We start from the raw sequence: 25998 nt of genomic DNA on the forward strand, positions 1-25998 counted from the left end.
GGCTTCGGCGTCCCCCACACCTAACAGGGCCAGGAGCACAGTAGGTGCTGGAGGAATCTATGCGGCCTTAACGGACTTGGAGGCGGAGGGGCAGTGATGAAACCACTCCCAGCCCGCTTTTGCTGAGCGCCTAGTGCAGGGTCAGATCTGGGCCCGCAGCACCTGCTTTAAAGTTTTAGTGGCCCTCAGCCACACGGATGCATTTGTGTATTGCTGCTTGAACACTGCAATGGCAGAGCTGATTCCTTGCGACGGAGATCGTCTGGCCCGCAATGCCAAAAATATTTACTATCTGGCCCTCTACAGAAAAGTGCCAAACCCTGAGCTTGTGTGCTGGGCACTCTTCCAAGCCTTTCTGTATATTCACTCCATTAACCCTCCAGCAGCCCTAGGAGGTGGGGTAGGTAAGCCCAGAGAGGTTAAGAAACGGACCCAGGGTCACACAGGCTGTGTGGAGCTGAGCTGTCACTCAACCCAGGGCCCCTGATACTTCTCGGGGCTTTTCCGTTTGTTCTAGGCTTGCGATTTCACCTCACTGTGCTAATGCTGAAGGAGTACACACGCACTGTAAAGAGGGAGAGACAAAGACCCTCCCCATTGAAGGCTCATTCCAGGTTATTTCCCGCTACACACACAGCCCTTTATGGACCACCTGCTGAGTGGGGGGAAGAATCTACTCCCCCCCACTGCAGACCCCATATGTGTTCAGGGCCAGGGGCTAGTGTTCTCATAAGAACCCGGGAGGTCAGGGCCATAGTCTGCGTGTTGGTGGGGACAGGACCTGCCTCACTCCCAGCCCGTGGGGTCCACCTGGTGACGCAGCATGTAGGACTCAGGAGACTACAAGGAGCCAGGGCGGCAGAAGAGCATTTGGTTGCCTCTTTCATCTGTGCCTGCTCCCCACATCATCTTGCCCAGGACTCCCCAGGCTGTGGAGCCCCACCGCGGCCTCAGGCTGGGCCTCACACTGAACCCCAACGTGGGTGTCCAGATGCCCACCCAATGTCACCCTGTCATCCCTCCAACCCTGTCTGTGTCATCGTGTCCTTCCGGGGGCTCCCCAGGAGACAAGGGGCCTCTAATACCTGTCATCCCACATCCCATCTGGTGGCAGTCCTGTTGGCTCCCCTTTCAAGATCCGCCCAGAATCCACCTGCCTCTGAGCCTGGTCCAGCCTCCACCCTGTCCCTGGGGGTCCTCTTCTCAGCCTCCAAGCCTCCCCCCACTTTGCTGTCCTTACTCCACTGGCAGCGGGAAGACCTTCACAAAAATAAAACAGGCTGACCCCTCTCCTGCTCCAAACTCTGCTATGGCTCCCCAGTGCCCTCAGGACAAAGCCTGCCTTCTCTCCACTGCCCTTCACTCACTCTGGCCGCAGGGGCCTGCAGTGTGGCCACGGGAGCCGTGGGGCGGATTAAATGTATCAACCCTCCTCCAAACACAGGACCGGGCCCCGGGCTCAGCAAATGCGGTGTTTTTATTACTCCTCCTCAAAGAGGTCCGGCTCAGTCCCACCGCCAGACCTTTGCACTGGCAAGTGCCCTCCCCCTGGACGCTCTTCTTCAAGATGGGCCCATAAACGGCTTCTCCCGGACCTTCAGGTTGTCAGGTTGCAGCAGCCTCCTGGACAGCCCCTCCCCGTCTCCCAGCCGTCCTTCGCTCCGGCTGCGTGTCCCCCTCCGCGCCCCCTCCTCACCCCGACCTGGTCAGGGGGGACCTCGCCTCGGCAGGGCGGGAGCGGCGGCCGCTCTGGGACGTGGGATTCACCACGCGGGCGTCCCGCGGGCCGCGCGGCTGGGGGCCCTGGGCGCCGCGCAGGGGGCGTTGCGGGGCGGCCGGCGGCCGGCAGGGGGCGGGCGCGGGGCCGCGGCGCCGGGAGCCGGCAGGGAGCGCGCGGGGAGCGAGCGCAGGACGCGCGGCGGCGGCGGCGGCGGCGGCGGCGGCGGCGACGCGCGCGCCCAGCCCACCCCCCGCGCCCGCCGCCGCCCGGACAATAAACAGCCGCGCGCGGGGCGATGCCCGAGCCGGTGTCGCCGCCCCCGCGCCGCGCAGCCCCGGCCGCCAGGCCTTAGTCCGCCAGGGCCCCCCGCCCCCCGCCCGGCCCGCCGGCCCCCGCCCCCGCGCCCGCCCGGCGCCCGCCCCCGCCCAGCATCGCCGACCCACCCGGACCTCGGCGGGGAAATGGAGTGAGTAGGCGCGCTCGGGCCGGAGGCGGAGGGCCCGGGGGAGGAGGGGGCGAGGGAGGGGTAAGGCCCCCCACTCCCGCCGCGCATGGGGCGCGTCGCGGCCCCCGCGCGGAGAGGGAGGTGGCGAGGGGCCTCCGGGACCCCAGCTCGGCTGGGGAAGCACTTGGGTTGGGCCGCGCCCGCCCTGAGGCCTCCCGCATCTCCGAACCCGGCGGCCCACGGGCTAATGGGGACTCGGGTGGCAGCGGAGGGGAGCAGCCCAGGACGCTGGGGAGGGGGAGGCCCGTGTCTCCGCCCGCGCCCCGCCAGCGTCCCCGGGCTAGCCTCGACCCTGGGCCACCTGTGGGCTCGAGAGCGGGAGTCCAGGGGTGATGGACCGACCCCTCCCCATTGCATCGCACTGGCCTTGAGCTCACCCGCCAGCCCCCCACCCCCACCCCCCCAAGCCTAAGCTCGCGCTCCCGGTGCCCTGGACGCGCCAGTCCTGGCTCTGCCTGGCTGCTCTCCCTAGGGGCCACAGTGCTGTCAGGAGCCTCTGCTAGGGCCTGGGTCCAGCCGCCAGATACTGTCTTGAGAACCGCTGGAGAGAGGGGGCTTTTCTGCAGCCTTCCTTGTTCGGGATGTGTGTGAGCCTGGAGGTCCTGGTGCTTTCCAGCGGGGAGCTTGGGTCTGATTCCTTCCCAAGGAAAGTGTCCCCAAGATGGGGCCCCAAATGGTGTAGCCAAGAGTCTGGCTGGCCTATGGTGCAGGTGGAGTGGGCAGCCTGGGTCTCTGTGGGGTTCGGTGAGGAGCTGCTGGGTGGCAGAGGGTTCTTGCACGTGCAGGCTCGATGAGTGTGCCCGGTCATTTCAGAGAGAGAGTCCGCTCTCTTCCTGGCATCAGGGCAACCCCCAGGCCCCACTCCCACAGGTGGGCGCTGGAAGGTTGTGGGGTGTGTTTACATGGCCAGGGGATGGGAAATAGGGTCTGGGATCCTGGCAGCCCCCCCGCTGTGTGCTGAGGCCAGCAGGTACCTTGCTTTGGGCCAGGTCCCCACCCTGGCCGAAGGCCTGGACATGGAGTTCCAGCCAGCCCACCAGGCCTGGCTCCTCCTACCCTTCCCACTGGGTGTGTTTTCTGGGCCGACAACTCTCCTCCAGGGATTCACCCGTGACCCGCCACACCCTCAGCTGGGTGGGAGCTGCTGCCTCCCGCCCTCCCCAGGAAGACGACACCCGATGTCCTCTGCTTTTGAAAACCCAGACAAAGGCCCAGTCTGCTCCCCCACCCGGCCCCGGGAGCCCAGCCAGGGGCTCAGGGGAGCCAGGGCCCGGATGTGTCTGCACTAGGTTCCCCGACTTGTTTATCTGCTCTGCTCCCCAGGCCCAAGGGGAGCCTCTGGGCCTCCTGACAGCAGACCCTGAGCAGAGTGTGGCTGTGGGGAAGGGGCTGCCTCAGGGGACGAGGGGTGAAAACCAAGGAAAATGTCCACCCAGAGCAGAAGAATGAGGGGATATTCTGGTCGGATCCTGTTGTTTCCTTTCCTGCTATCTATTTCATTCTCGATGGTGATACTGAGGCCCAGAGAGGGGCAGACTCTGCCCCAAAGTCACACAGCACAGGGAGGGCCCCTGAGTGCTTGCTGCCCTGCCCTTGTGCCTTTTGGTTAGATATGATGCCATGGGTCCTGCATTGGGTGGATCACTGGTTTTTCTGGATGCAGACGTGGGGCAGGGACTTGACATTCACTGGCCCAAATAGCCATGAGAGAAAGCCTCTGTCCTGTGTGCTTGGGTTGACGATGGGTGGGGAGTGGCTCCATCTGGTGCCATCCCGATGGAGCACCTGCCCCTCATTCTCTCACTCATGCTCCTTTTCCAGGGGGCAGAGCAGGCTCTAGGCATGGAGGCAGCAGCCGCGAGGACCGAACCCCTCATTCCCTTTCCATGGATTTTGCCATCAGAGTCACAAGAGATGGTTGTGGCTTATGGTGACGCTGGCGAGTTTCTTTTAAAAATAAACTTAAGAGGGCGCCTGGGTGGCTCAGTTGGTTGGGCGACTGCCTTCGGCTCGTGTCATGATCCTGGAGTCCCGGGATCGGGTCCCGCGTCGGGCTCCCTGCTCAGTGGGGAGTCTGCTTCTCCCTCCGACCCTCCCCCCTCTCATGCTCTATCTCATTCTCTTTCTCAAATAAATAAATAAAAAATCTTTCAAAATAAACTTAAGAATTTCACAAAATTTTGTTAATTTAAGTATTAAAGATTAAATTAGTTTTTGTTAATTTAAGAATTTGAGGATTTAACAATTGTTTTAAAGATTTTATTTATTTATTTGAGAGAGAGCGAGCGCATGAATGCAAGTGGGGGGAAGAGTAGAGGGAGAAGGACAAGCAGACTCCACGCTGAGCCCGGAGCCCAACGTGGGGCTCAATCCCAGGACCCTGGGATCATGACCTGAGCCAAATCCAGAGTCGGACACTTCACCGACTGAGCCACCCAGGCGTCCCTTAACAACAATTCTTGAGTAACTCCAGAAAGGCAGAGGGCAGGATGGCTGATGCTGCTGAGGTGGGCCGGAATGGCAGACTCTCCTGGGAGCGTCTCGGGCCCCGGGTGGGACTCCTGCTCTGGGGAGGATTTGCCGTGTTGTCCAGGGTGAAGGGCAGCTACCCTGGGAGCCTCAAGGTCTGGCTGGTAAACTAAGGCTAGGTTAGCTCGGAGCAGCCTTTCTCAGATGCTCAAACTCCTGTCCTCCTGTCCTCAAGGCTCAGACCTTGGGAACGGAGCAGGAGAGCACACTCCTTCCTAGATCCGTTCCCCTACCTCCCTCAGGCCTGGACATCCTCCAGAAGGTCTCACCTGGGTGCAAAATGGGTCCTTAACGCCTCTTTCACACTTGCTAATCTCCCTGTTTTAATGAGAGCTTGAGCCAGTTGAAAGGCAACACTGTCCTGTGATAATTGAACCTAGAACAAGCTTTTATTCTCATTGTATCTGTTTCGGAATGTTTTTACACTGATGTTTGTGCAAGCGCCTTCTGCTTCTCAGGCTTGGTAACAATGTAGCATTTCCTTCTGAGACAAGGGGGATTCACTGGAACAGCGAGTGGATTTGAAGGGAAAGAACGTTCCAATTGTAGTGGAGGTTGTGGCCGGAACACGGGAAGGTGGTTAACATTTAGTAAGCACCTGCTGTGTGCCAGGCCCTGTTCTGAGTGCTTCGTCTGTGTGAACTTGCTGGATCTTTACAGCAGCCCTGCAGGGTGGGGAAACTGAGGTAGAGAGAGGTGACCTTGACACACCGCTGGTATATATATGCTTCTGGGTCCTTTCACCTGCCAGGGTGGGGGAGGGTGTCTTTGCACCTTCCTGTGTCCCACGGGGCTGTGGTCTGGGCATGGGGGGGTGGTCCTAGGTATCCTGACATTGGCTTTTCACCCTGGTTTGTCTCCTCGGCTGCACGGAAGGTGGCTTTGGCCCCTAAAAGCATCTACCTTGTGCCTTCACCCCCCAGGGACCCCTTCAGTGTCTGCTGATTTGGGAGTGGGGCATGGACAGGTGGAGTCCTGACCCCTCCATGAGACTTGAGTGTGTCATTCACTTTCCTTGGAAGATCTGGTGAATGGGGACATGAGCACACCCAGCCCCCTCCCGGGTGGGATGCAGCTCAAGGACGGGGCGGATGCTGTATAGTCTTGACCCCATACGTACCACATGGGCAGGAATTCTTCTCCAGCCCCATGGTGAGATCCATCTTCAAGGGTCTCAGATGTTGGTGCTGGAAAATGGGTTGATGTTCTTTAAAAATATCATATCACCTGTTTCCAGGTCTGAGACCCTATTTCCTACCCCCCTTCTGCATTCAGAAAAGCTATCCTCAGTTCATTTACGTAACACTCCCTGCTGACCCTCCTAGCCTTGTGTAGGATCAGGGCCCTGAAGGAGCCCATGGAGGGTCTTCTCTGTGGTGTGGGGAAAGTTTCCTGGTCCATCCCTTCACAGACCTTTTCTATGAAAGATATTTAAAGGTGTACCTAGGGGTCCCTGGGTGGTTCAGCCGGATAAGCGTCCAGCTCTTGGTTTCGGCTCAGGTCCTGATCTCAGGGTCGTGAGATCAAGCCTGGAGTCAGCCTCGCACTCAGTGCAGAGTCTGCTTGAGATTCTCTCTTCCTCTCCCTCTGCTCCTCCCCACCCCCCGCTTGCACGCATGCACGCTTTCTCTAATAAATACATGTTTAGTACATGTTTAAAAATAAATAAATAAAGGTGTACATAGATGGGCAGAAGGGCATGCCTGGCAGAGGGACTGGCATGTGCAAAGGCTCGGAGTACCCAGCAGGGCAGCCACGGATGGTATCCAAGCAGGAGAGGGGTGAGGTTCTGACCCAGGCATAAGAAAGAGGCTCTGGGGGCTGAGGAGCAAGTCAGGGCTCAGTGTGGACAGTTATTGTGGGGGCAGCTTGGAGAGAAGTGCCAGGGCTGTGGGGGGAGACCCCGTATCTGGGAGGCAGAGACCTGACTTCAGAAGGCTGTGGCGGTCAGAGCTGCCCACAGGTCAGGGCGAGACGGCGCTGTCCCTGGATGCGCAGGGAGGGTGCTTTGGCCAGGCTGCAAAGGGACCTCACGCAGCATGGGATGGCGGAGTGCAGGTCTTGGTGTCTGAGGAGTGTGACGTCGGGCTGAGGTGTCTGTCTTCTGCTCAAGGGTTCAAAGCAGGAACTCAGGGACCATCTGAGCCCATCACGGGGACAGTCTGGATCGGGCTGGGAATTCAGAGGGGAGCCCAAGCCAGGCCTTGTGGTGGGAAAGACAGGCAGGAATCAGAGTGAGTGGGGGGTCACTGCATGGACGAAGGGGTAGTGGGGGGATGGGAGCCCAGCCTGGGTGAGCAGAGGGTGAGTGTTAGGGGGCAGCACTGTGGGGCTTTGAAGGCCAAGTGAGGAGCAGGGGCTTGGCAGGGGGACTTCTGGTAACATCAGTCACAGAGTGAGAAGGCACTGCCCCAGTTGGTTTGTGCTCAAACCCTCCTGACCAGGGGGAGTTCAGGGCAGGGCCAGCAGGATCTTATGATGCCCCATGGGGTGGGCTGGACCCCGGCACTGGCCCCAGCCCAGCCCTTGGTGAGAGGGTCCACGTTTCCGTTGTACGGATGTATGTGTATATTCTTACCACCTTAATTGAGATGCAATTCACTCACCACACAATCCACCTGTTGGAAGTATATAATTCAGGATGTTCACATAGTTGTACAACCATCATCTCTGTCTAGTTCCAGAACATTCCATGAGCCCAAAAGGAAACTCGTCCCCATTAGCTGTCACTACCCCCCTTCCCCAGCCCCTGGCCCCCACGAGCCCCCTTCCCGTCCGTGGATGAGCCCATTCTGGACGTGTCACACGCGTGGACTCACACCCCGTGTGGCCTTCTGTGTCTGGTTCCCTCCCTGAGCATCGTGGGCTCGGGGTCCGTCCCCGGGGCAGCGCGTGTGGGCGCCTGGTTCCTGTCGGCGGCCGAGGGACGCTCCGGTGCGTGGCGGACCGTGTGTTTATCCGTACATCCGTTAATGGATACTGGGGTTTTTATACGTTAATTGTATAGTCACTTCTGAGGTGGTTGGGGCTTGTTCCTTGTCCTCTTTTGGATGTGGGGAGCCCATGTCCTGTTTTAGATAAATGTAAGATGTGACACTAGGTTTCTTAAAAAAAAAAAAAAAAAGGAAGTGGCCATAGGACAGGTGGTCCACAGGGGTGGGGCCAGGAATGTGACAGGGGAGGGAGTCCTTGGGTGGGGACCCTGACTCCCTGGTCCAGTGAACATTTATTGAATCCTGCTGTGTCCTGGGTGCTGGGGACATGGTAGGGACAGAAAGAGACATTGTCCTTGTGGGGGAAATGAGACAAGTGAAATGACTATAGGATGTCGCTTGGTGGTGAGCCTGGGAGGCGTTTGGGGGCACAGAGGTGGCCTGAGGGAGTTAGTGAGGCCCGGCAGAGAGCACACCAGGCTGGGGACACAGCCATGCAAAGGTCCTGCGGTGAGAGCATGCCTGGAATGTTGGAGGGGAGTGGGAGCGGCAGGGACCTTAGCGCTCTGGGGCTGGTCTCTGCAGCTGGATTGAGGCCCAGCTTGCCTGAAGCTGCAGAAGGCTGGAGGCACCATTCCCATTCATGCCCCATTGCCCTTCCGTTGTGAGGGCCCAGGACAGGGTCCACCCCCCTCCCCAGGTTAATAGGCAACAGGTTTTCTCCTCTGGGTCTGTGGCCTGCTCTGATCTCAGTCTCCACCATGGGGGTGATGCCTCTCTGCCTTGAACCTTCTAGAAAGCCCATGCCTGGCTCATGAGCTGTTTGTCTCACCAGTGACAGCAGTGGTCACCTGACTGAGTGCTCAGGGTCTCAGAGGAAGAGAATTCCTCCCCGATGAGGGGAGAAGATCAGGAAGGCTTCCTGGAAGAGGCAGCTGCACTTGACCTGAGCTTGGAGGTGGAGGAGGGACAGGGGAAGGCAGGAGCTCGTAAGGATGAGGGACAAACAGCTGAGAGGTTGAGGCTCACGCAGGATGATTTGGAGGGAGGAAGGTTCTGGGAGCCAGCAGTGACGTTGGGGACCCCCCCCATTCCAGCCACCCCAACGGAGGGAGGGCCGCAGGTCTCCCTCCCTTACCCCCACCTCGGTGAGGCTCTGCTCCCCTTCCCTGCCCCCATGGCGAAGGCCAAGGCCAAAGCTATAGTCAGCTGTTTCCTTTGAGTTAGCACAGGAATGTTGCCGGGGTTGGGCTCAGTGCCGGCCTGGGCCAGGACCCCTCATGCCACTGGGGCTGCCTGGCATGAACTCTGGAAGGACAGGCTCGGCCCCACACGCACCCGCCTCCCACCTCAGACCCAGCTCATCCTGCCCGCTGGGTGACCTTGGGCAGGTTGTGTAACCTCTCTGGTGCCTTTAAAAAATAAATGCGTCCCAAGGCCGAGGCCTCTGCAGGGCCCGTTTGGGTTTGGGCCTCATTAGCTCATCTCCTGGAGCCAGGATTATCTCATACGCTCTCAGCCCACACCCTCGCCAGTCCTGAGCCGCCCACATTGGGGCTCGAGCCCAGAATTTGCTCCAAGCACTGTAAAAATAATCAGGCAAGGACAGGAGTGTGTGTGTGCTGAGGGTGGGCCTCCTGGAGGAGGGCGTGTCCCGTTGCCCGATAGCCAGCGGAGCCTCAGGGACAGGGGTGACTTGCCCTGGGTCACACAGCCGGGGAGGACAACTGCCACACCTCTCTAAACCCGACCCAGGCATTTCAGCCAAAGCTCAGCTTCTCTGCCCAGCGTGTCTTGTGATCTGGCCTCTGGTTCTTTCACTGAGCCCTGGCGAGCGTCTCAGCCATCCACTGAGAACCCCGCCACCACCACCTCGGTCGCCTGGCCGGACCTCAGGGAGACCCTGTGCTCTGTGAGCGCCGTGTGCACACTCCGCGCACTCGGGAGCCCACCTGGCTGGCCTCAGGTCCCAGCGTCACCATCTAGCAGCTTCAGTTCCTCCATTGATAAAACAATCATCCCACCTGCCTTGCAGGACCATCAGGAGGGTGCTTAGCAAGTGTCCTTTACACCCTCAGCTCCTTCCAAGCCTCAGTTTCCCTTCCTGGAAAACGGGACTGGGACTGCCTGGGGAAGGCGGCTAGCGCTGCGCTGAGGTGTTCTTACTTTATTGCTGTTTAATTAGGATTCTATGATCGTACTTTGTTTTAATTTGTGGATTTATGATGCTGAGCATTATCTTGGCTTGACTTTAGCTACCTGGCACCAGGGGCAGGTCCAGTACCCTCCTGGGTAGAATCCCCTCCCTGCGTTGGCGCCCCTGACACCAGAACGGGAAGCATCCCCAGGCGTGGGGGGAGGGTCGACCCCCATTACCTCTCTGCATCCCACCCTCTCTGGCAGCCCCTGAGGCCCAGGGCAGGAAACCCTTAGCCCCCCCCCCCCAGCGCCTGGCTGGGGGCGGGAGATGCTCTGCGCCGGCCCAACCCCCCTGCATGCCGGCCTCCACGTTGCCATGGGGACAGTGCGGTTGCCAGGGCGACCGCCTCCCGCGGGCCCCACGGGGAGGGGGGGTGGCGCCTGGGGCGGGGCCGCTTTGGCGCCCTCAGGCATGGGGAGGGGCGCGTGAGGGGGGCACACAGCCTGTGCCCTTCGGGCTGGGACAGGGACATTGATGGGAGGGATGGAAATTCTCTTCCTGGGGCTCGTGCGCCTCTTCTCACTGTGCCTGACCTTCCCCTGACCTGGTTCAGCCGGCAGGGACACCCCGCCTGAGTGAGGACACTGCCCGCCTTGTTGTCTGCAGCCTGGCAGGCTGGCCTCAGAGCTGTCCCTGTGTCCTTATGTCCGGCCTGAATGGCCACCTGCCTGCTGGGGATCCAGCATTAGGCAGCTGGTTCCGCCCAGCATGGCCTGTGTGCAGGGGGTCTCCGCAGCTGTATGCCCCTCCCCCAGCTCTGCCTCCGTCCTGGTGGGTTCGTGGAGGCCACGTGACAGCCGGAAAAGGGTAGGCATGTGCTGTGGCCCAGAGCTGGGCGGTTCTAGTCCCAGCTCTGCCACCTCCCAGCTGTGTGACTGTGGACAAGTGACTTGCCCTCTCTGGGCTTCACTTTCCAGTCAAGGGAAGAGCATACCAGGGAGAAGGAACGGTAAGTGCAACGATTCTAAGGAAGGAACGAGTTTGGTGCAGTTGAGGTACAGCTAGAAGGTCCTGGCGGCTGGAACAGAGTAAGCAAGTGGGAGAACAGAGGAGGTGAGGGCAGAGAAGTGGATAGGGTTGAGCTACACTAGAATTTCTTTCAAGGGGTGATGGGAGCTAGGGAGACTTAAGAGCAGGAGAATGAGTGGTTCTGATTCTTGTTTTGAGAACTTGCCTCTGGTTGTGGGGTGGGGAGTGGATTGTCGGGGGCCAGGGAGGTAGCAGGCTATGGTAGAGGACCGGGATGGGAAACATGAGGTTTGCAAAAAGTAGAGGGTGGGCCTAGGTAGGGAACACTGGGGGTGTCACCTTGCCTGGATCACACAGGGCGGTGTAGCAGACTCAAAAATGTAGCTGATCAGGCCCTTCAGGAAGGGCTTCCAAGCTGGATTGCTGGATCAAGCCTTTACTGAATGCCACCTAGCTGAACCCAGCCTCCCTGAGGCAGGAGAGAGGGAAGCCACAGAGGGTGCAGCCGGGGCTGCTGGGTTCCTGAGAGGCACAAAGAGGGCAGGTGCTACCCGCCAGGAAGGGAAGAGCTGGGTGGGGTCACCTGGCTGGGGCGTGAGAGCCAGATGATTTCATGGGTCTCAGCGAGGCCAGGAAACTGAACCTGAGTGGAGTGGGGGGTGGGGCATTGCAGGTCATGATGGATCTGCACTGGGAGCGGCCACCTGGGTTGGGGGGAGGGCTTGGGCTCAGGGGTGGGCCCAGCACACTGCGTGACTTTGGGCTTCTGTTTCCTTTCTGAATCACAGGGGGAGGGGGCACAGAACAGGAGCTGGGGTGTCTGTTCCTGCTGTTTGTGCAAGTGGGGAACCAAGGACCAGAAGGGGTAGAGGGTCTTTGGCGGCCACAGGGTGGCTCCTGGTCCCGATCCAGGGCTGAGGGCTGGGGGGGGGGTGGGGGGCGCAGCAGAACCAAAGGATGGTCTGTAATTTCAGTCCCTGTGAGGATAAGGGGCTTGGGGTGGATAAGGGGACTTCAGGGGGTCCGGTTCCCACTGCTCAGAGCCCCCCCTGTGCCCACCAGGCCCTGCCCCCAGGAGTACTGTTGAGGCCCCCCAGAGTGGCCCTGGGATCATTCAGGATTTGGACCAAGAACAGGGAGGCCCAGATGGGAGCTCAAGACCCCACCTCCTCTTCAGGCCTTGCCTTGTCACCAAGGCCCTGGGGGTGAGAGGTTATTATCAGGCCGGTTGCACGCAATCGCTCAGGGCTTCATGGGTCCAGAAGCCCTGTGCACCTACTGTGTGCAGCTTCTGGAGACCCCGTGAGAGACCATGGAAGGGAGTGGCCAGGTCTGAAATCTCCTCCCTGACCTGCCACGTGGGTAGAGGGGTTCAGGGGAGCAGAGGGGAGGGGAAGGGCAGGAAGGATTCACCCTCCGGGTCCTGGGCCTCCTGCCTGCCCCCACGGAGTCCGTCCCTTCAGTTGCATCTGGCAACACTGACATTTATCAACTCCACGCCGGTTTAAGGCGAAAACCACACTGCGTGGCTTTCAGAAAGCATGCAGTGGACAGGAAAGGGAGTCAGGGGCCGAATTTGGGTTTGCCTCTTCTTTGCTGTGTGTGCTTGGGAGACTCAGAGCGCTTTCTGGGCCTTTGGGGTCCTGGGAGAGTCCAGGGGAAGCAGATTCTCGAGAGAGGACGTCCCAGGGTAGCACAGTCAACTTTGCAAGCCCAAGGGCTGGAAGGTGGGGCTGGTGGGTCCTGAGTCCTGCGCGTGTCCCTCCCAGGGCTGGACAGGAGGGGCTTGGCGGTTGGAGGGTGAAGAGGGGGCTGTCCCGATCTCTCCGCATCTTCCTGAAATGCTCGTCTCTGGCCTTTAATTGCTGGTGAACTCCTCTGCCTCCTCCACAGCCCGGCTCAGCGTCTCGCCTCCCCAAACCCTTCCTGCATCTCTGGGCAGAGCCTCCCCCTCCTGTCCTTCGGCCCTGTTCCCCAGGGGGCCGCAGGAGGGTTTGCTGGGAGAATTCATGAGGTCATGAGGTCATAAGGCCGGGTGGAGAGAACAGTGCTGCCTCTGAGGGGGGCAGGGAGGGACCCCACTTTACAGAAGGGAAATGGGGATGCTGCTTGTGGCAGCCGGCGGCTGGAAGACACAGGCTGGGATTCGAACCAGATCTGTGGAGAGCAGGGTGGGGTGGATCCCCACCTTGACCTTGTGCGTCCCCTCCCCCCAGGGTCCTGGTGGCAGAGACCACGTCTCAGCAGGAGCGGCTCCAGGCCATTGCAGTGAGTTCCCTGCCCCTCCAACAGTGTGGACGGGGGTCGGGCTCCCCACACCCAGCCCAGGGCCCTTGGGACTCAGAGCCAGGGTGTGACAAGGTGCTTCCCCACAAAGTGAAAGTGAAGAGACCCCTGCTGTCCTCCGAATGTGTCTCTTACACCACTAACTCGCCAAGACCCTCTGTGCGGGGGTGGGGGGATGCAGGCTGGGGGCAGGTGGGGGGGCAGGTGAGGGGCAGGGGGGCGGGGGTAGGGGAGTCCAGTGGGCCAAGTGGGTGCCATTCACAGAAAAGTAGGGTGCACGTGGGCAGAGCCTCGGTGGTTTGGTGGGGTCTGCGAGGCCCCCAGCCTCGTCCTCACGGTCGTGTGTGTCCCTGTCGTCAGGAGAAGCGGAAGCGGCAGGCTGAGGTTGAGACCAAGCGTCGGCAGCTGGAGGACGACCGTCGGCAGCTGCAGCACCTGAAGGTCCAGAGCGGGTGGCCGCGTGGCCCCTCACAGAGCCGGCCTGGCATGGCGGGGGGGGGGGGGGTGCGGGAGGGCAACAGTGCCCTAGGGGCGGACCCTGACCCTGATCCTGACCTCGAGGCCTGTCACCCCCAGTCCAAGGCCTTGCGGGAACGCTGGCTGCTGGAGGGGACGCCGTCCTCTGCTTCGGAGGGAGATGAGGACATGCGGAGACAGATGCAGGAGGATGAGCAGAAGGCGCGCTTCCTGGAGGAGTCCATCTCCAGGTGGGTGGGGTGGGCGGTGCAGGCACCTGCAGAGTCTGGGGGAGCGTGGGGGGGGGCCCACCCTTGGGCTGGGATAGGGTTTGGCCCCTTGCTCCGAGGGCCGGTGGGGGCAGGGAAGAGCCCCATTCACATGCTTCAATGGGGCTGTAGGTGGACCGTGAGCATCTAAGCTAGGCTTGAGGGGGCAGAGGGCTGCCTGGTGGGACCCCTTTCTTCTTCCAAACACCCAGCAGAGCAGGTGTGTGGGGGCAGGTCTGTGAGCCCAGGAGGATGGGAGTGGCCGGCAGCGGCCTCCCTGGGGCCTTCCTGGCGCCAGTCCAGTTGGTGAGTCTTCCCTGGCTTGGTTCTAGTGCAGGCCACAGACGCCCAGGCAGCTGGGCCTGCAGGAAGCCCAGGGAGGGGGGCAGGCCCAGGGAAAGTGACCGCCCCCCCGCCCCCCCTGCCCCCGGGGCTGGGACAAAAGGCCTGGAGTTTCCGGGCAGGCAGAGGCCCAGGCTCAGCCCAAGGGCAGCAGGGTCAGGGTGGAGGGAAGTGACGGTCAAAATTCCAAATGTCCACTTGGTCAAGGAAGGCCTGAGAGGCCTGGGGCCTGCCCGGGCCCCACAGCACGCTGGCCCTCCGCCCAGCTGGATGCGAGACACACCCACTGGGAAGACCTGGGGATCCTGCCCTGATGTGTTTGGTCTGGAAGAAGGTGGGGCAGGTGTTAGCTGGGACTTTCCTTCCTGGGCCTGTTTCCCTACCGTGAACTGTTAGCCCGGGCCAGAGTGGGGGGCCCAGACGGAGGTGGGACTCAGACGGGGCTGCATAGAGATGGCCAGGACCGCCAGCAGGACAGGAAGTTGGTGGAGATGATGGGCCACCAGGGGCTGGACAAGGCGAGCTTCTTTTCATCCCGTCCTGCTAGGTGTAACCCTGGGTGAGGGGCACACGCGCAGAACAGGCGCCTCGATGGTGGAGGGGCCCTCCCTCGAGCCCCACCATGTATCTGGCACACATCCAGTGCTTTGGGGGCCTTGGCTTTCTTCCTCCCAGGGCAACCCGCTCCTCAGGTGCCCCTGCCTGGACACCTCCTCCAGGAAGCCCTGCAGGCCGACCCTAACTGTGGCCAGTGTCGGCTCACTTCCTTAGGGGCCTCAGACTCACCCCCAAAGCCTCCGGCGGGTGCTCGCTGGGACAGGTCTTAAGATCTTGGTTTTGTTCCCACTGGGTTGTGGGCACCATTATCTTCTTGTACTTGGAAGGTGACATGGTTTTTCCAGTTTCCCCAGAGAGGTAAAGCTTCCCGTAAAAATAAATGCATCTGAGCGGAAAACAGGAGAGTTGGTTGGAAACCAGCAGAGAAGTAAACCGTAGCAGTGAGGGTGCCTGTGGACGGGCCAGCCTGCGGCCACACCCAGCTCTGCTGCTTGCTGGCCCTGTGTGGTCGCTGCTCTGTGCCTCAGTTTCCCCAGTTGCAAGGGGGGAGGATGAGACTACCTCACAGGGTGGGGGGTGACCTGGCGTCAAGGAGCCTGGAGCGGTGCCGGGGCCCAGAAGTGCCCAATAAGGGCAGCGGCTTCCTGTGCCCTCCCCAGGCTGCAGAAGGAGATTGAGGTGCTGGAGGACGCGGGCCCGCTCGCCGCCGCTGCCGCTGGGGAGAGACCCGCCGCCCCGAGCCCGGCCAAGGACCAGAAGGCAGAGGTGGTGTTGGATTCTCAGCAGGTGAGGGGGTGATGAGGTTCCCGGGGCGCCCACCCCGGCCCCAGAGCAAGACCCCCCTTCCGTGTCACTGTGGCTCGGACCTTGGGGCAGGGGCCCCTGGGGTGTCGTGAAGACCAGCATCCCAGCTGTGTGTCCAAGCCCCGTTCAGCTGCTCCTCTCATAGCCCTGGTCCTGCTCTCACTGTCTGCCAAGGCCTGGTTCGGGGCGGACGGGGGCAATGTGGGCTGGGCCCTAGCCTCACTGAGTCATGTCAGCTGAGCAGAGGGACATGTATCAGGCGACCAGAAACACGGGGAGGATGGCCGGCCCGGGATGCGTAAGCCCGGGGCACTGCGGAGTTCCCGAAGAGGCGTCTGATGCATGGGAGCACTGGGCCGACTTCCTGGAGGAGGTGGACTTTGAAAATTGAATAGGAGTTCTCTGGGCACAGACTGGAGATGAGAGGGGGCTTCCACTGAGGTTGACCGACCACAGACTGTGTGGTCCCTGTCCTCGCGATGCCCACGTCCTGAAGGAGACAGAGACAGTATCTCGAGGGACAGCGACATGATGTGGGGGACCTTTGGGTTATGGTCGGGGAGCTGAGTGAGGAGTCAGCCAAGCAGAAATCCACAGTGCAGGGGACATCACACACAAAGGCCCTGGGGCGGGAATGTGTTCAAGGACCCGTGAGTCTGGCCAGAGATGGGGGGTGGGGGAGGAAGGAGAGGCCTATAGGCAGGGGTCTGCGGACACAGGCCCTGGGGGTCATCTAGAAGGGTTTTGGCTTTGCCTGGGGAGCACTAGGGAGCCATGGGAGGCTTCTGAGCAGGGCAGGGACTTTACCTGGCTGTCACAGGCTAGGGCAGGGGTGGGGGATCCCTTCAGGAGACAGCACCTGCAATGGGGCCTCCAGGTGCGAAGCCGAGCCCTCCCCACACTGCTCCGCCCACAGGTGGGGACCTTGGTCAGCGGGAAGGGGGCGCCAGCATCCTTGACCTCTCTCCCTTCTTTCTTGCAGGCCCCGGTGGGCACGCCCAAAGGTAGGCTTCTCAGAGGGAGGGGCGGGGCCTTAGTGCCCTCTTGTGGCCAGAGTGGGGTGGTGGGCCTGGGGAGGGTACCTACAACCTGAGAGCTCTTGTTGCTAATACTGTTACTTCTCACGGAGCCTGTCCCAGCGCCCCTCATCATCACTTCCCCGAGTTATGATGACATCCCTGGGGTGGAGTTGTTACAGGTGAGGAATCTGAGGCTCTGGGGGGACGTGTCTGCCTGGGGTCTCAGCCTCTGGGGCCTTCCCATGTCCACATTGGGGTGCCTGTCTTGGCCAGCCCCACCTCTGCTCCACGTCCACCTGCTCTGAGCTGCTGTGCAGCTGGGCAGGCCTCGATTTTCGTGTCTATAAAATGGGGTCTATGGGGCCAAGAAATCAAGGTCTCAGCAGTCCTGGGAAGGGGGCAATATTTAAAAGCACAAGGGTCTCCCCCCCCACACACACACAGATGTGGAAAAGACAGCTATGCAGGGAACAAAGAAAAGGAGCCAAAAGTTTGAAGTCTGGGATCCATTTTTCCCCTTCCTCAGCAATTATTACGGATAGATAATACGCATTTGCAGATATCTCACAAACGTGTAGGACATTTAAATATATTTGATTATAAATGTAATAACTTATAAATAAAGTATTAAGTATATTAAAATTATTTAATGTAAGTTATATTTTTAAAACATGTATCAAACTCGTCTATTTTGACATCTAAAGCATGGAAGGAAAGCCACCAGCCAGGATTGGAGGTGGTGGTCAGATTGTCTTTGGCCTGATTTGTTGTGTGTTAATTATTTAGGGGAGTGTCTTACTGTGGAATTAAAAATTAATAATTTAAAAAAATTTCACAGAGGCCTCTCAGGGATTTTGTGAAAATCATTTGGGCTGAGAGATGGAAATGGACTGGGGACTGGTGTGTGTTTGGGGCTTCTGGGTATGCACACGTGTGGGGGGGTCCAGGGGCACGTGTGCACCAGGGGAGGGTCCAGGTGTCTGGGAGTGTCTAGATGTCTGGGGGGGTGTCTGATGGGTATGTGGGGGCATCTGGGGGTGTCTGGGGGGTGTCCAGGTGTCTGGGGGTCTGTGTGATCTTCTCTCTTCTGACCCCCATCTCTCTTCACCCTTCACTCACTGAACAGAGAAACGAGTCTGCAACACCCCCATGAGGACGGTCGAAGGCTCCACCATGATGAAGGCAGGTGGGTCAGCCCTCAGCCTCATCCCCTGTGTCCAGCTGCTGTCCTGGGCTAAGCATTGGTCCTGGGGAGCCTGGAGAGGCGGGGCTAGGTCAGACGCAGACGTGCCCTCAGCAGGAGCTGTGGTCATGGGGGTGGCAGCTGGACCGAGGCCCCCTCTGCTTTGGCACCTTGGTCACATGCTGGCCCAGCTTCCCCGGGAAGACGGGCCCCCTCGCATGGCAGCCCTCTAACCCACACCCCTCACGGCATCCCCCCTAACCTTGCTGCTCACTCCTGGGGCCCCGCGGGGGCCGCACACCTGCTCGCACATGCCTGCACACGCCCACGGCAGATCCTCCGTCCTCTGCTGTCCTCAGGCTGCCTCAGGATAGGGAGTGAGCGCCCTGTTCCTGGAGGTGACCAGGCTGGGACTCAGGCATTTCTGTGCTTCTGGGAAGCCGAGAGAGACAGGGTTAGCTCTGAGCATTCCAGAGTTGGGGTTCAGATCCCTGCTCGGCCACAAGACAAGGGCTCCTCGTCTCCACCTGCTGGAGCAGTGCCTACGCCTGGCATTAACCTGAGAGAAGTGACCGGTAATCACAACGGGCAGAACCTGACTGCTGCTACCGGTATTGGGGTGAGTTGTGGAGGCACAAAACCGAGGGAGGTGAAGACCATCTTGGGGCAGGGTGGCCAGGACACCCGGACAGAGAAGGTGGCAGGGGAGGCCCAGGGTCCCATGCAGGGGCAGGCCGTTCTGCCCCAGGAGGCAGGAGACAGAGGGTAGCATCTGCCAGAGAAGGGGGTGTTCTCGGGGCCTCTGTGCCAGTTGGAGCAGCCCCGCCCTGTCCCTCAGCCAGCGGCCTTCTGTAGTGCGCAACCCACCCAACTGTATGTCTGGAGGTGAGGGTGTTAGGTTGTACAGGGACATGGAGTTAAATAGCGTTCATTCAGTCAGTCATGTGACAAGCGCTTATTGAGCACCTGCTGTATGCAAGGTGAGGGCCACAGTCTGGGGGAGCGAAGGTCCTGATAAGGACAATGCCCCATGCAGTTAACTTGTGGAGAAAATAGGGCAGCGTGCAGAGCTGGAGGGGGGGGCAGTTGAATCAGAGGGCTCAGGGGAGGTCAAACTTAGCAGGTGACGTTTGAGCAAGGACCCAAAAGAAGTGAGGGAGCAAGGCACAGGGGGATAGGTGTTCCAGGTGGAGGGCACAGCATGTGCAAAGGTCCTGGCCTGGACCGTGCCTGCCTTGTTGGAGGACCAACCCGGAGTCCTGTGTTGACTGGAGCAGAATGAGTTGGGGGGAGAGGGAGGAGGTGAGCTCAGGGAGATGACAAGAGGACTTTACCCCCAGGCACCTGGGGGCCCTGGAGGCCTGCGGGCAGAGCGGGGACGTGCCCGACTGGGTGCTCGCCGGCGCCCTCTGGTGGCAGCAGGGAGAACAGATTGTGGGTGGCACTGGGGGGGCGGGGGATTGCACTGGTCCGGGAGGGGTCGGGGAGGGGGAAGGTGGCCTGGGCGGGGGACCCAGAGGGGGCGAGATGTGGGCGGGTTCCAGGTGTCCCCAAGGCAGAACCCACAGCCTCTGCAGATGGACAGACGTGGGGAGTGAGAGAGAAAGGGAGGAGGGAATTGCCTTGACGGGGGTGGGAAGACCCAGGAGGGGCAGCTTACAGGAGCAGATTGGGAGCGAGGCTTGGACGTGGTGATTCAGGGGCTCCCAGGGGACCCCAGGGGCAGGCGTGGAGGTGAGGGTGGGATCCTGGAATTCAGGGTGAGGTCCTGGGGGCTGTGGTCAGTGCCCGGGGGGGGGTCACTGCTAGGACCCATTGTCTTCGTGTGATCTTGGTGGTGATAATTTCTATGGAGTGGTGGCGGGACCGAACCATCCTGATGGATAATGACGCTCAGTTATTTCAAGAGGGCGTTATGCATTCTTCGTAGTGAAAGAGATGAGGATCAGGTCACTAGTTGAATGAAAAAAGGCGCGAAGCACAGATACACAGACATGCCGATCACTGGGTGGCCCGGGACGGGCTGAGACCCAGCTGGGAATACGTGCCTGCTGACCCAAGTTCACACTTGGCTGTGACCGTGGCCAAGGCACGCCTCCCTCCGACTTACTCTGCGGCTCTGAGGAAACGGGGACAGTTTAAGGCTTTCCAGATGGGGTGGGATCGCAAGCATGGGCCTCGAATGCCGAGCAAAGGAACTCAGGCCGAGGCCCGTGGCTCTGGAAAGCTGTGGCGGGACGTGGAGCTGGGGGTGCCGTGGGAAGGGCGTCCCCACTGCTTGGCTCTGCGCTGCCGGCTCCCCTTCCCTGGCTTGGCTGCAGCCGGCGGGGGGCACGTGGGCAGGCGGCCTCGGGTAACCCGTGCTTCTCGTGCCAGCCATGTACTCGGTCGAGATCACGGTGGAGAAGGACAAGGTGACCGGGGAGACCCGGGTGCTGTCCAGCACCACCGTGCTCCCTCGGGAGCCGCTCCCTCAGGGCATCAAGGTCTACGAAGACGAGACCAAAGGTATGCAGCCCCCACCCCCACCCCAGACCCCCCACCCCACCCCCCTCCCACAGCCTGAGCTAGAGCCTGACCTCCAGCCTGATCTGGCATGGACGCTGTTCGGGGCAGGGTCTCACACCCACAACCACCGCTGGCTCAGAGGCAGTTCCGAGCTGGACCTGCAGCGCCATCTTTCGTTCACTCCAGGAACCCGCCCTGGACCTCGGCTGCGCGCCAGGCCCTGGGCGGGGCTCTGGGACTCAATCAGAGTGGGACTTAGCTGTGTCCCAGGAGAGACTTTCAGCCTGGAGCTCAGGAGTAATTTAAATACGTATTGTTGTGATAAAAGTGACAAAATCCCCAGAGATGCAGAGGGGGCCTTGAGGGGTTCTGGCAGGGCCGGGAGGGGGCCGGGGAGGCTCCTCAGGGGAAGTGAGCAGGAGCTCACGGAATGCACAACAGTGCGCAAGGAAACATTGTGTTTCACAGCGGCCATAGCATGTGCAAAGACCCTGCAGTGGGATGGAGTTTGCTGGGCTGGAGGAACTGAAGGGAGCCTGTGGGACTGAGGTGGGGTGGAAGGAAGGGCCAGGTGAAGCCTTGGAGGGAGGGGTGAGCAGGGGCCTTGGTGCTGAGATCTGGTTTGGTTTTTGGGGTTCCCTCTGGCAGCTGGGAGGGGAGCAGGGTATGAGAGACACCCACAAGGAAACCTGACTGGGAGGAGCAGGGCAACCTTAGTCAAAAGCCCCAACATGTCTGTCTCTCTCTCTCTCTATATATATATAATTCACACATATAAAATTCACTCTTTTTTATTTTTAGGTAAGAAAAACTTTCATTTAAACTGCATTATCCGTCAGTATTTAGACAGCAATTTTATAAGTAGTTTGGCATTTAAACTTTGGTCATTTTTTTTTTTTAAGATTTTATCTATTCATGAGAGACAGAGGCAGAGGGAGAAGCAGGCTCCCAAGGAGCAGGGTGCCCAATGCGGGACTCGATCCCAGGACCCTGGGACCATGACCCGAGCCAAAGGCAGATGCTCAACCATCTGAGCCACCCAGGAGCCCAAACTTTGGTCATTTTTGGCATGACCTGTAAGGATAGTTTATAAACAAACCCAGGGAGGGGAAGTTCCAGGCAATATTTACTACGATGGCAGAAGAAGGAGACAAACCCACTTAGTAAACAAAATATGTTTTAAGAAGACATTAAAAAGGTATATTCAAAATTAAGGCAAACATTTGCTTTCTTCATGCAGTGGAGCTCATGGAGCTGATCACCCAAGCCAAGTATAAAATTATAGTGCCCAGCTCCAGAATCCATTAGCAAGTCCACAAGTGCTCTTTACAAGAAAATGATATACAGAGTGGAAGGGTCCAGAACACACACAATTCAGCATACTGTTCAGTGGGTTTTGGTTTATTCAACATGTTGTACACTCTCACTAATTCCAGAACATTTTTCTTCCCCAAATAGAGACACTATCACCCCCTATCCCCACCATGGCATCCACTAACCCCCTTCCTGCCTGTGGATGCACCTTTTCTGGACCTGTCACACATGTGGAATCACACACCATGTGGCCTTCTGTGTCTGGTTCCCTCCCTGAACATCGTGGGCTCAGGCTCCATCCACTTTCATATTTTATGGCCAAATAATATTGCATTGTTTGGATGGATCACATTTTGTTTATTCATTCATCAGTTGATGGATGTCTGGGATATTTCCACCTTTCGGTTTTAGAATGCTATACAAGTTTTTATATGGGCATATGTTTTCATTTCTCTTGGGTGATAACTAGGCATGGAATTTCTGGGTCATATGGGAATTCTGTGTTTAACCTTTTGAGGAACTGCCAGGGTGCTTTCTGCAGCAACGGCCCCACTCCCCTTCCCACCAGCCGTGTGTGAGGGTCCCCATCTCCCTACATCTTCAGCAACACTTGTTACCATCTTTAAGTTATTATCACTATAGCCATCGTGGTGGTCGTGAAATGGTAACTCACTGTGGTTTTGGTTCCCAAAGCCTCGTGTTCTTAGAGGCTGCTGGGGTCTCTGCGGCATCCAGGATGCTTTGAAGGGGGCCTAGTCTCAGCCCAGCTCTGCCATGGTTTGGGGACATAGACTTGGAAGGAACCCCGGTTCCAGCTCTCACCAGCTGTGTGACCCTGGGCAAGTCCCAGCTGCCTCGTCTCCTGGACAAGAATGACCTGATGGGGCTAAGGGCAGAGGATTCAGCCACTCAGTGCAGCCTGGCCCAGCCCTGGGGGATTCTGGACCCGCCAGACTGGACTCTGGTTGCTTAGCAGTGGGAAGGTGATCCGTTTCCATGGTGGCCAAGGGCTTGGATTCCTGTTCTGGGGCAGTGGCCAGGGGGAAATACTCTGCTTGATTCTGCGTAACCTGGGCACACCCCACCCTCCAGGCCTCCAGCCCAGAGTTGCTGCAAAGCCTTGAGGTATGGTCACCCCTCCCCAGGGGTTTGGAAACTGAAAGTGGAAAGCACTTTTCTTCTGGCCAGCAGCCAGGAACTGACCCTTGGCCCAGGAGGAGGCAAGTCCCGAGGGTGCCAGTGTGTCCCTCCCTCACGCAGCGGGGCAGCCTCGTTTCTAGGAGTTTGCTGGGCTGGCATCAGAGTGTGGCCAGGACTCCTGCCTGTGCTAAAACCCAGCCCTCAGAACACGACAGATCAGACAGGCACCCATGGGGCAGTTGGAGAGATTTGGAAAAGACATTGAACAAGATTCCTTGCACACACAGAACTGCCTAGGGGAGAACGGGCCTTCCTTTCAAACACAGGGAGGGCCTTTTCAGAAAGTGACCGTGCCCGGGGTCACAGAGGCAGTCGTAAGGAACGTTACGAAGTTTATATCTTATGCCCTGTGTTCTTGGTCCCCTTCTCCCCCAAATTTAAAAACACCCTTCTCGGTGAACCTTGGCTTCAAGAGACAGTCCCTCAACGTGGAAATCACAAACTACTCAGATGTGAAAGAGAATGCCATCACTGGGTCCAGGAATGCAGCAGAGCAGGGCTGAGACGAGCCTGCGGCGTGTTTCCTAGAGAACAGGAGATTGAGTGACCCAGCTAAACCCCGGGCACCCGAGGAAGGAAGCCGTCACAATCCCCGAAACTCCTCGTGGGAGGGAGACACACGTAGCCCGGGAGACAGAGCAGGGTCCCCCCCTGGCCAGCTGGGTGACTGAGGGCTGGCCACATCTGTTCCCTGAGCTGCACCATCTTCACAGTGGGAGAAGCAGACTTACTTTGCTGTGTGGCCACGTGGGACCCAGTTGCTGGGAATGTGGAAATGCTGCAAAATGCAGGACCAGAGTCCCTGTTCACTGGATTCCCGTCTCCCCTGGTTTCTGACCAACGCGTTCGTGCCCGCACACTTTCCTCCATGCACGGATTTGTCTGTGTGCACAGATCCCAACAGGGAGCTTGAGAGTCCATTGGTTTTAAAAGTGTGATTCAGTTTCTCATTTCCTTTTCAGACTGGAGGGTGGCCCACAGCCTTACCAGGCCTCCCCTCCTCCGAGAGCCCGCTCACACTCTCTCTCTCTCTCTGTCTCTCTCACCCCTGCCAGTGGTCCACGCTGTGGACGGTACCGCGGAGAATGGGATCCACCCGCTGAGCTCCTCCGAAGTGGATGAGCTCATCCACAAGGCCGATGAGGTCACGCTGAGCGAGGCAGGGTCCACGGCTGGGACAGCGGAGACGCGGGGGGCGTCCAAGGAGCCCGTGCAGACCACACCCTCCAGGCGGGAGATCACGGGAGTGCAGGCGCAGCCGGGAGAGGCCACATCAGGCCCGCCGGGCATCCAGCCGGGCCAGGAGCCCCCGGTCACCATGATCTTCATGGGCTACCAGAATGTGGAGGATGAGGCCGAGAGCCAGAAGGTGCTGGGTCTGCAGGACACCATCACGGCGGAGCTGGTGGTCATCGAGGACGCGGCAGAGCCCAAGGAGCCCGCCCCACCCAACGGCAGCGCGGCAGAGCCCCCCACCGCTGCGGGCTCCAGGGAAGAGAACCAGGTGGGGCCCGAGGCCCCTGCCAGCGACCCCCAGGACCTCGACACGAAGAAGCAGCGCTGTAAATGCTGCTCCATCATGTGAGCCGCCCAGCCTCCCAGCCCCCAGCCCCACCCTCCACACCACAGTCCCCCACCAGCCCGGCCCCGGCGCCTGCCCACCCTCCACCTGCAGTCACGGGCCCCAGGACATGAGGTTGTCACATGTTCCTTCCAAGTTTTCTTTCATTGGAAAGAGAGGGACAGGGGTCCCCTCCCCCTCCCCACCCCCCCGACACCCCCAAACCACTGAGCCGTGCACCTACGCCTGGTAGGAGAGCGACATGGACAGACCCACTTTCCCCAAAATGAAGGGCACCCCCCACGTCACGGCAGCTCCACAGAAGCGGCTCTCAGCCACAGCGGTCCTGGCTGGGGTGACCGGGGGCCTCGACACAGCCCTGGGCCGGCCAGCCACCCTCTGGGCCTCCTGCCTGTGCCTTCCTGCCACCTCCACTGAGGTCCCTGAGGGGACATCCTGCCGGAGAGGGACCCGGAGAGCCGCGGGTTCCTGGGAGCCCGCTCTGTCCCCCGCTTAGCCCCTGGGAGTGGGGCTTCCCGGCCAAAGCTCTGGTGTCTGTAGCTTGGACAGTTGGGGTGAGGCCATGCCTCTCTGGGGAGTCTCGGTCAGAGGTCAGGTTCAGGGTCTTGGAAAGGAGCAAGACCCCTCTAGGCACCCCCAGCCTGACGTGTCCCTCCCCCCATGCCCTCTTTGGGCGTGGCCAGTGGATGATGGAGCCTGGGAAGGGAGAGTCCCCCGGGACACGCCCCCCCACTCGGGAGGGGTTCGTGACCCCTGCACTGTGTCCTGCAGGTCGGGCCCTTAGAGCTGCCCCTTGCACAAGGCAGGGCCCCACGAGCCACTTCTTGTCCTGAGCTCTGACTCCCACTGGGCCCTCCTTCCTCCTGGTGCTAATTTGGGGACCCTGGGGGGGCTGCCCAGGACCTGCTTGGACCAGGTGCTGGGTCCCTCCAACCGTACCCCAGAGATCAGGCCACTGTCAGCTCCCCTGGGCTGGGCACATTTCAGGCAGCGGCGGGGCGCACGCAGCCGGGGCAGGGGGCTTCCTCAGCAGGAGACCCCGTTCGCTGCCCCGCCCGACGTGAGCCTGTCCCCCTCTCACCGGGAGGGGTGAGGGGTGAGGGGTTCCCCTCCTGGGGGCAGCCGACACCGGGATGCGCACACACATCTCCCTGATGCAGCCGCACTCGCCCCCCAGAGGCACGTTTGTGCACATGCTCACAGACCCGCACCTGTGGGCTGTGGTTGGTGAGGCCCCATCTCGGCCCCTCCCCGAGGGCCTCCCGCCTGGTGCCAAGGGCAGGTGCAGGGCCCACCTCTGGCCGCAGCCTGGACCCCGACACAGCTCTGCGCCTCGGTGGCAGGGGGAGAGGCCGGTGAGGTGACCCTGGGCGGTGGCCGTGGGACCCCCTCTTCCTCCTTGAGTCCTCGAGCTGTGAGCCTCCGCTGAAGTGCTCTTGCCGCCCCTCTGCTTTTGATGTGTGTGACAAGGCCCTGACGTTCTTGACTTTCCCAGAGAAGCAAATAAACAGTGTGAACAGCCCCCGCCCTGGAGTCCTTGGCTTTCGCCTGGGTGGAAGGTTGTGGTCAGGCCCGGGGTGGGGCCCCACGAGGGCGGCCCAGTTGTAAAAGGAGGTCCCGG

General features: G+C 59.9%; 1 protein-coding gene across 2 annotated transcripts; it reads left to right on the forward strand.

Moving 5' to 3' along the window:
• The first annotated feature begins 1971 nt into the window (after positions 1 to 1971).
• On the forward strand, positions 1972 to 25899 carry PALM (paralemmin). Of its 2 annotated transcripts, XM_081823033.1 has the most exons (9): positions 1975 to 2186; positions 13073 to 13124; positions 13503 to 13583; positions 13719 to 13849; positions 15427 to 15553; positions 16554 to 16575; positions 17717 to 17776; positions 20150 to 20281; positions 23851 to 25899. In XM_081823033.1, the coding sequence occupies exons 1-9, from the start codon at positions 2182 to 2184 to the stop codon at positions 24378 to 24380; spliced, it is 1140 nt and encodes a 379-aa protein (XP_081679159.1). In that variant the 5' UTR covers positions 1975 to 2181; the 3' UTR covers positions 24381 to 25899. The 2 variants fall into 2 exon arrangements, with proteins under 2 accessions (XP_081679208.1, XP_081679159.1); XM_081823082.1 differs by lacking the exon at positions 20150 to 20281 and having other exon boundaries at positions 1972 to 2186.
• Positions 25900 to 25998: the final 99 nt, after the last annotated feature.

This window comes from Leptonychotes weddellii, chromosome 1, assembly GCF_054177405.1.
Source record: "Leptonychotes weddellii isolate Sample4059 chromosome 1, ASM5417740v2, whole genome shotgun sequence".
NCBI lineage: Eukaryota > Metazoa > Chordata > Mammalia > Carnivora > Phocidae > Leptonychotes > Leptonychotes weddellii.

Excerpts from the sequence above, each read along its gene's own strand:
- PALM (XM_081823033.1), top strand. Across the intron at positions 13,125-13,502 it reads AGCGGCTCCAGGCCATTGCA|GAGAAGCGGAAGCGGCAGGC; the intron begins GTGAGTTCCCTG and ends CCCTGTCGTCAG. Across the intron at positions 16,576-17,716 it reads CCCGGTGGGCACGCCCAAAG|AGAAACGAGTCTGCAACACC; the intron begins GTAGGCTTCTCA and ends CTCACTGAACAG.